At 39.0% G+C, this 10,061-nt stretch overlaps 1 protein-coding gene across 1 annotated transcript; it reads left to right on the top strand.

Annotated features, from left to right (window-relative positions):
• Nucleotides 1–2,036: 2,036 nt before the first annotated feature.
• On the top strand, nucleotides 2,037–8,507 carry LOC132117623 (uncharacterized). Its single transcript, XM_059526956.1, has 3 exons — nucleotides 2,037–2,168; nucleotides 6,959–8,377; nucleotides 8,496–8,507. Exons 1-3 carry the CDS (start codon nucleotides 2,076–2,078, stop codon nucleotides 8,505–8,507), a joined length of 1,524 nt encoding a protein of 507 aa, XP_059382939.1. The 5' UTR covers nucleotides 2,037–2,075.
• Nucleotides 8,508–10,061: the final 1,554 nt, after the last annotated feature.

Raw genomic sequence — 10,061 nt, 5'->3', positions numbered from 1 at the left:
CACATAAAAAACTATAAGAGTTAACCATGGATATTATTTATATAATATTAGAATCAGAAAGAGCTTTATTCCCAAGTATGCTTGCGCATACAATATACAATATTTCATGGTTACTACAACTAAAACCAAGTTATACTGGATACTACAGTAATGATGTAGTAAAACATTGGTTAATTGTAAAACCTTGGTTTCTGCTTAATAGATAAATATGATTAGTATAGTTGTGTTTACTATAGTCATGGTTACTACTTATTACAATATTACTACAGTAAATGCATAGTAAATTTTCAAAAAGGTATAATTTATTAACAAGGATTGACATTATCAATGTCTTAACAACTCTGATTTTAAACAGACATCTAAACAGACTTCTAAATTAGAAGCCCACTTCATTAACTTCACTGTGAGTGTCTTTGTTCATGAACATGCCTCCTCAAGCCTGTGTGAGCACAGCGCTGCAACAGCTAGCTGATCAGCATTTAGACATGTCTCTGTTACCTGACTCACTCTTAAAGTCTGGGGAAAATCACGTTTTTAATCTTGTTTATATGTCTATGTGGTGTTTTAAACAAACCATGTGCAAATTCATAAGACAACACCATTGCTGAGTATTTTCTCCTTAATAAAACTGCAGTGATCTAAAGACAGTCTGAAATCACTGGTGTTTTCATATCATTAACTTAACTATGAGCGCTCTGAAGTGAGAGTCTCAGATAAGTGAGGTTATCCCAGGATATTGTTCTGTTGATATAAAACAGTTGTGTACTTTTAGCAATATAGCAGATGAATTATGTTATTGATGTATATTATGATGTTATGATGAACTATACACCTTTCTCCACTGACGTCTATGATGTTCAATGCGTTTCTGAGGGAGCTGATTTTTAGAAGGCAGACTGAAATTGTGAACACATTGGCTGTTTGATAACGTAGTCAAGTGAAAGGATAACCATATTAAAGATCAATTATCTTTATGTTGTGAAGAGCAATACTATTGTGCAGGGTTTACTAGAGTAATTTGAGTAAAGTTGTGCCAGTGGATCTGAGTTTGTGTGAGACAGTGGAGGTGAATCGCTCACATAGGCCTCTGTGCCTTACACTCACACACACTTTAATGAACCAAGTCAAATTAGGGTTTAGGGTTTAGTGTTAGGGTTAGTCCTTTTGTCCATTTGTAATTTATTATGTGCGGCCTAAATACATGGTACATGATGACATTTTTATTTTAAATACTGCTGTAATTGGATTAACTAAACCCCCTTTTCTGGCACGCTGAACATTTTTATCTGAAACTAATATATAGCAGTTTAAAGGGGAAGGGGAAGTCGTGGCCTAATGGTTAGAGATTCGGACTCGCAGTCCAAGGGTTGTGAGTTTGAGACTCGGTGCTGGCAGGGATACACAATAGTTGTAACGGCTAAGTGTACATCCATATTACTTTGTATTTCTGCTGGTTTTATATAAGCCTAAATACTAGTAACTCAGTGAGTGTATGTAATGAACCTTTCTATCCTCACCTTGGACACATGTTTTATTCATGGTAAGTGTACTACCATGGATACAAATATTTGGCCCTTTCATATGTGATATTTACATAATATATACATTAGTTGCAGAAAGTAATAGTATATCAATAAAGCATAATTCAAATGAGCTACACCTTTACAATCCACACTTGAAAAAGGATTTTCATTAATGCATCAAAAAATATAATTCCAACAATTTCCTTATTCTGAATTGTGCTATACTGAAGTACATACAATGAAATGTAGGTGCATTGTTATTGTACTTTTAAGATATGAATTGTAGTATGTTCATTCATTTACAGATAACTGCAGTAATAAATATCAATTTAATATTGTTCATATTTAATTAAATTAATTATTTAATTATTAATATTAAAAAATATATATTGGGGAATATCATGATACCCTTTGAGCTGCCTTATAAATCAATAAATAAAAAACGACAACAGCAACATCTCTGAGCAGCCCTCAGCGCTCAAAAGTATCGTTCTTAATTGATGGCCCCGCCCCCTGACCTCCAGCTGCACCCAGCGCGTGATTGTGTTCAAGATGAGTGAGCGGAGCAGTGTCCTGGAGCGCTTCAAGAGAAGACTGGAGCGACTGAGAGCTCATCATAATCGATGCGCAGCCTTTACAGTGCAGGTAACACTTTATCATCTTTAAGGTCTCTAGCATTTTTTTAATTTTCGGGGGGGACTTTTTATGATTGGGGTGAGGGTGGGGGTTGGTAGAGATCGATCTGGTGGGGAGCCGAATAGAGCATATATATATATATAATCACACACTTTTACCTCACAGGTATGATTTTATGATCCCTGGCATTGATTTTCTTCAGAACTTTGGTGAGTGGGTGGGGTGAGGGGTTTAGAGCACAGGTATGAGTTTATGATCTCAGGCCTCGTGAAGGTTAGTGATGGGGGAGGGGGGGTGTTAGAGATCGCGTTGGTGGGGGGAGGGGTGAGGGGTTTAGAGCACAGGTATGAGTTTATGATCTCAGGCCTCGTGAAGGTTAGTGATGGGGGAGGGGGGGTGTTAGAGATCGCGCTGGTGGGGGGAGGGGGGAGGGGTTTAGAGCACAGGTATGAGTTTATGATCTCAGGCCTCGTGAAGGTTAGTGATGGGGGAGGGGGGGTGTTAGAGATCGCGCTGGTGGGGGGAGGGGTGAGGGGTTTAGAGCACAGGTATGAGTTTATGATCTCAGGCCTCGTGAAGGTTAGTGATGGGGGAGGGGGGGTGTTAGAGATCGCGCTGGTGGGGGGAGGGGTGAGGGGTTTAGAGCACAGGTATGAGTTTATGATCTCAGGCCTCGTGAAGGTTAGTGATGGGGAGGGGGGGTGTTAGAGATCGCGCTGGTGGGGGGAGGGGTGAGGGGTTTAGAGCACAGGTATGAGTTTATGATCTCAGGCCTCGTGAAGGTTAGTGATGGGGGAGGGGGGGTGTTAGAGATCGCGCTGGTGGGGGGAGGGGTGAGGGGTTTAGAGCACAGGTATGAGTTTATGATCTCAGGCCTCGTGAAGGTTAGTGATGGGGAGGGGGGGTGTTAGAGATCGCGCTGGTGGGGGGAGGGGTGAGGGGTTTAGAGCACAGGTATGAGTTTATGATCTCAGGCCTCGTGAAGGTTAGTGATGGGGAGGGGGGGTGTTAGAGATCGCGCTGGTGGGGGGAGGGGTGAGGGGTTTAGAGCACAGGTATGAGTTTATGATCTCAGGCCTCGTGAAGGTTAGTGATGGGGAGGGGGGGTGTTAGAGATCGCGCTGGTGGGGGGAGGGGTGAGGGGTTTAGAGCACAGGTATGAGTTTATGATCTCAGGCCTCGTGAAGGTTAGTGATGGGGAGGGGGGGTGTTAGAGATCGCGCTGGTGGGGGGAGGGGTGAGGGGTTTAGAGCACAGGTATGAGTTTATGATCTCAGGCCTCGTGAAGGTTAGTGATGGGGAGGGGGGGTGTTAGAGATCGCGCTGGTGGGGGGAGGGGTGAGGGGTTTAGAGCACAGGTATGAGTTTATGATCTCAGGCCTCGTGAAGGTTAGTGATGGGGGAGGGGGGGTGTTAGAGATCGCGCTGCTTGTACATATTATTTGCCAGCAAAGAAATAGCTAGAACTACAGTAAGTTTTAAGAACAAATTAAAATCGAGTAGAAAAGTAATGAATTGCATAATTACTAAGGATGAGTGAACTTGAACTGCAGTAATAACTGACAAGTCACTGAAGGGCCTTTGTATCTTTGTATCAGCTTCTCTGTGACCAAATGATACATTGTCAGTTGTACAGAACAGGCTAAGCATGGATGTGATTTTTAATGTAGTATATTACTATACTTAAGGTCTTTGATATAAATAACTGAATGCTAACTGTCTGCTAGTGCTGTATAACTTACTAATTAAAATGTATGTAGCCTTTGATTGGAATTATTTCATTTAAACTAAAATATGTATTTTTTTTCATCTTTTCTTTGGTGTCCAGGAAGCGATGGGTGGAGGGACAAAACAGGTATGTGCATTTACACAAACTTTTTGAGTAGTTGTTAATAACAAATTTGTGGTGAGTTTTAATGTAAGATGTTTGTGAACTTAATATAGAAACCTAGAAGTCACATGACTCCATCCTGTCACATAAACTGCCGTTTGCAGGCCCAAGGAAAGATTCAGGAGCAGTTATCTTTGTTTATATGATCTGGATGTTCAGTATTGTTAGGGCAGTTTTTTTTGTTTTACATGTTTTACAGTTTATTGTACATGTAAGTTAATCACTGTTATTATGCACAGACATACAGCCAGCACACAAGCCCTGAAGCCAGATCACTTTGGCTTGTGTCCCGTTTACAATGTAAAACACCTCACTTCAATGCTCGTGAGCTGTTTTCTGTTACAGAGAGTTGAGCCACATCATGTCTCTGACCGTGTGCGAGCCCTGAAACTAGATCACTTTTGCTTGCGTCTTCACTAAACCTTCTCAATATTATGTGCAGTTTTAGACCGAGGCATCACGTGAAGATCGCGTGCACAGAGAAACATTCAGGAGCGCAGAAACTCATTGTCAGTGCTGTCCTGTGATTTATCACTAAAGTAGCTTGAAGTAACAACAACCCACAGCTTCGCAATTAATAGAGAGACAGTATGACTAATTCACACGCAATCGCTCTCTTATTAATACATTTAGATAAATGTATGCTTACTGATACTGTGCTAATTTATCTGTATCTGATTTACAACAAGCAGAAATCTGTAAGAAATTGTACGACCCAAAGACCAAAAAGCTGCTGAAAGTGAGTGGGTTCCTTCAATTATTTTAAAATGACAAATGTAAGAAATGCACCCTTTCATTTGAAAAAAATATCCCACTTTTAAAAGTTGAGCATATTTACAGCACAAACCTTGTTAGTGATATGCGAGGAAAAAAAAAGTTAATTTAATGGTAATGAGGTAAAATGTTCAATTAATCGAGATTTTGATTTTAGGTTCTATCGTCCAGCCCTAAGATGAAGCAAGAGAGGAACTGACGCAGCAAATGAGTTTAACTCTAGTCACGTCATGTCACCTTTATTTATATAGTGCTTTTTACAATACAGATTGTGTCAAAGCAGCTTTACAGTGATAGAGGAAGAAAAGTGTCATTGTCCATCTTAAGTTCAGTATTGATTCATTCTGTTGTAAAAAATAATTGGTTATTATTTTAGGTCACTTCTCTATACAGTAGTTCTGAAGAAAACTGTGATGTCATCGTCCAGCTCAGTTCAGTTTGTATACAATGGTGTCAATGCAGGCAGATCAAAAACATTTTGAATGTTTAAGAGCATACAAGGCAGTAAATGAGATCGTTCAGCATGGTTGGGTATTTTAGAATTTTAGTGATTCCAAAAAAACATCTTGGATATCATTCTAATTTTTTATTTTATTTAAAGTCTTTTTGCAAAACAATTTGTTACAGCTCAAACAAAAATCAACTTACACAAAAAAAACTTCTGCCTATGGTTTTAACAAAAATACCACAAAACAACAAGCCTAACTCAACCCTCTACATTGCGAGTAAATCACTCACATATGCGACTAAATCTTCATTCTGGTGACTAAATGATGTCTAATATTAGCCAATGGCTAATCAATTGTCAGATTTAACTCGGCAGTGTGAGTTGGAGGCTAAGTTTAGCACAGGTATATTTTCACTCGCAAACACTCTGACTGAGGGCTTCAGAGTTTCTCTCTCCTTCAAGTGATCTGTGATATTTCTCAGTTCACCTCAATGGATGTGCATCACACCTGTGTTTGTTGTACTGTAAACTCTGGTGTGAAGGTGCACAAATCGCTGTCGCTTTCTCTCACACACAGAAACTGAGAGAAAGAGAGAGAGTGAATGAATTAACTCGCTACATTTAAACAATATTATTTGTTGTATTTTCCTGTCAAAATAACGGCGTTCCTATGGAAGTCTTCAGCTTTTGAGAACAGCCGGGTTTTCCGGTAGTGGGTGGAGTTATTGCGCGAATGGCAATCCCATTGGCTGGCGCTCAGCTATTATCATCCCTGTTTTGATTTCAGCAAATCAGTTCAAGCGAACGAACAAAACCTGATTAATATTCATGAATCCAGCAGCTCATTAATCCTTAGTGTGTTTAATAGTTCTTCTTATTAGAATTCGCATCATTTTTATCCTATAAGGGTTTTTGTTAGTTTTTTCCCATTTTTTTTTTTTGTCAGAAACATTGAATGACAGAAAAAAACCACCTCTCAAGTTAAAATGTTCAGTTAAAATGACTAATATGCATTCAAACATGGTTATCAAATTTACTTCTAATTACTTAAGTTATATTAAATAATACTTGATTATTATAAAGCTTGACTGACTGATGTTAAATATATATATATATATCTCAATCAGTCTGGTGAGTAAACTAAAATATTTACTAGCCAATGGCGATTCAATTTCCAAGGTGTCCGTAGAGGGTTGTAACTAATATAAATGTCAAGCAATGGTTTGGGGTTAGTATAGAGAACTCAGTTCAGTATTGCACAACATACAGTTTGAGAAGTGGCTTTGGATCTGTGCGCAGCACAGTCTTTTTGTACGAGAATGATTTAAATTCACATTAAAATGCAGACAAAGGAATCAATAAGAGGAATCAAAATTTGAAGTGTATAACAAGTATCCAATTCCTGACCTCAAGTGTTTTATTTCACATTTCATTAAAACTATTCCTTTAGACTGCAGTTTCGTTTTACAGACTTTGCAATTTTGCAACTGAAATATTTTAGCAAAAGAAAGAAACAAAAGTCATATGCCTGCTAACCCTTTTGTCAATTTGGCAATGTACTGTTATAATACACATTTACAGTTGACATCATTTAGTATCAGTAATTCATATAGTCCATCTTCAAAATTATTGTATATTAGTTATGGTAAACTGTCTCTATAAAGTTAAACTGTTTTTTACTTGCAGTCAAAAGATATGGAAGATGAGGAGCCACAGAGTGATTCCTTTGAATCTGAAGTATCCAGCTGTTCTGGATTAGATCCAGATTACAATCCAGATTCCAAGATTGCATCATCATGCAGTGAAGATTTGAGTCCAGTCAAAGATGCATCATATAAGAGTCTGTCCAGTGAAGAGGAACTTGAAGGACCAGACAGAAGTCTGAGTGATGAAGATCAGATAAGAGGTAAATGCACCATTAAAGAACAAAACAAACCCATAACTTATGTGAAAAGACACAAGAAACACCACAAGAAAACCAAAGCAAATAAAGACAAATCAGCTGTGACTCTAAAAACGTGTACTAAAAGGGAAGACCGTAAACGAGCATGGGACAAAAAACATTATTGCCTTTATTGTAGCCAGGCACACTCAAAGATTTCAAGGCATTTGGAGAGAAAGCATATAGAAGTCAAAGATGTGGCATATGCCTTCAGCTTTCCATTAAGATCGAAAGAAAGAAAGACACTTCTGGAACAGCTGCGCAATAAAGGAGACTTTAAACATAATGCAGAAGTTCTGGAGAAAGGCAGAGGACAAATAGTTACATGGAAGCAGCCCTCTGAAAAAGCTTCTGTAAAGGATTACTTGCCTTGCCCATATTGTTTCGGTATGTTCAGGAAAAAGGACCTGTGGAGACATCAGTCCTCATGCAAAACCAAGAAGTCATGCGTGAAAAGTGAGACAAAAAGTACACGAGGGAGAGTACAGAGTCGTGCTGCATGCCTGCTTCCAATATCAGCCTCCTCCGATGGATGTCAGTCGATCATCAACAACATGCGACAGGACGATGTGTCATTTCACATCAGAAGGGATTCTCTGATTTGCAAGTATGGTGAATCGTTATATGCAAAACATGGCCGCGTGAAGTCGAGGCACCAGTACATTGCTCAAAGAATGCGGGAGCTTGGCCGGTTCATGTTAGTTGCTAAAGATATGGACAAGACTGTCAACGCTCTAGAAGATTTGTGTGTACCATCCAGATTTCAGCTCGTTGTCAATATTGCCAAGCGTCTTACACAGTTCAGTCCAGGCAAAAATGAATATGGAAAGCCTTCAACAGCAGTCAAAATTGGATTCTGCCTTAAAGGGGCTGTGGAGGTCATGATTGGACAGGCTCTTATGAATGACGATGATCTGGCAGAGAAGAAAGCAAAAAAATTCTATGAACTCTTGGAAAAAAACTGGAGGAACAGTGTTTCTATCTCCGCTCACCAAACCATACAAGAAAACAAATGGAATAAAGAAGATGACATCCCCCTCACCAAAAATGTGATTGCTCTGAGAGACCATCTCAGGCTGGTGGAAGACAAAGCAAGAGAGGAACTGACTCCACAAATGAGTTTAAGAGCATACAAGGCATTAAACGAGACTGTTCTGGCACAGGTCATTATTTTCAACAAGCGGAGGGAAGGGGAAGCATCACGCTTGACTCTTGAGATCTACAAGAACGCAAACACAAGTGCCATTAATGAGGACATCTATGAAACCTTGTCACCACTAGAAAAGGAGCTGAGCAAGATATTAACCCGCATTGAAATCAGGGGGAAAAGAGGAAAGAAGGTTCCAGTTTTCTTGACGGAGAGAATGAAAGAGTCGATCGATTTGTTGGTCAAAAGGAGAGAAGAAGCTGGTGTACCTGCTGAAAATCCCTATCTCTTTGCAAGACCTGGTGTGATGACAAACATACGTGGATGTGACTGTCTGCGTAAATATGCAGAAGAAAGCAAAGCAGAAAACCCTGAACTCCTAAGGTCAACTAAATTAAGAAAACAGGTTGCCACACTCTGCCAACTCTTGGACCTTAGTGAACAAGAGCTGGAGCAAGTTGCACGGTTCATGGGTCATGACATCAGAGTACACCGGGACTTTTACAGACAGACTGACAAAACATTTCAAATTGCCAAGATAAGTAAGCTTCTGTTCGCAATGGAGCAAGGCACTGAGAGCTTTCGAGGAAAGAACCTTAACACGCTTCATCCATCAGTGTGCGGTATGTTATGTATGTTTTATCGCCAATGCAATTCTATTGTATATATTTTAAGTATTGGCTTTAGCTACTAGACTCATTTTTAAGAGAACACCATTGACTTTATTTTTGTCAGTACATTTATAGCTATTTTAATCAAAAGAATGTACTTATGACTTTAGGGCAATCAAGCAATAATATTTGATTTTATAGGTGAAAGTCCCACATCAGCTTCTGGTTTACAGAGACAAACAAAAAAAGGACGAGCGAAGAGAAGTAGAGAGGCCGATGAGGGTAAGATTTAAAGTTTAGATTTCAACTTTGTGTTGTTAAAACCACCTACCAGTAAAATGGAGTTCAAAACAAAAGCACCACAATGAACTATGTATTCATAAAATCTAGGGTAGCACAAATATGAACATTTTAGCTGATACTGATAACCGTTAATTCTTTACATTTGGAAGCCAATAACAGATAAATTGGCTTGATAAATCTAAATCCAAATTTTGATATACTTTGAGAGCCTGATTACAGAAACAAGTCTTACCATTTAAAGGGTTAGTTTACCCAAAAATGAAAATGAGCCCATAAATTACTCACCCTGAAGTCATCCTAGGTGTATATGACTTTCTTCTTTCAGACGAATCCAGTTGGAAGTTATATTAGAAATTGTCTTTGCTCTTTCAAGCTGTTTCATGGCACTCAGCGGGTGTTGCATTGCTTCAGTCCAAAAGAAGTTAAATAAAAAGTGTCCATCCATTTAAAAAAAAAAAAAAGATGCATTTTTGTAAAAATTAATTTAATAAGTATTTTTTGTATGAATCACTTTAATCTAGCATGCTCTCACTGTTGTACACAGAAGCAGCTCTGGGCGGATGATGTATGGAGGTCAGTGCTACGCCATGAGTCTCGTGAATACCAGTGTTTGTTAACAGGAGTGAAGGAAGTAAAGTTTCCATACTTTAGAAAAGGAAATCCAGTCTCCTTTTATATTGAAATCCTCCAACATTCTTCTTTACAGATCCACATTTTGTACTTCCAATTAGTGACCATTGTTTAGTTTTGATCTCTGCTGCTGTTCCGCGCGTGTCACTTCTAAGC

Source organism: Carassius carassius, chromosome 37, assembly GCF_963082965.1.
Source record: "Carassius carassius chromosome 37, fCarCar2.1, whole genome shotgun sequence".
NCBI lineage: Eukaryota > Metazoa > Chordata > Actinopteri > Cypriniformes > Cyprinidae > Carassius > Carassius carassius.
The sequence above is the reverse complement of the archived record's forward strand: the minus strand, read 5'-3'. Positions and strand labels throughout refer to the sequence as shown.

Coding starts and splice junctions, on each gene's coding strand:
- LOC132117623 (XM_059526956.1), top strand. CDS start 2,076: ATGAGTGAGCGGAGCAGTGTCCTGGAGCGCTTCAAGAGAAGACTGGAG. Junction 2,169..6,958: donor GCGCAGCCTTTACAGTGCAG/GTAACACTTTAT, acceptor TTTTACTTGCAG/TCAAAAGATATGGAAGATGA.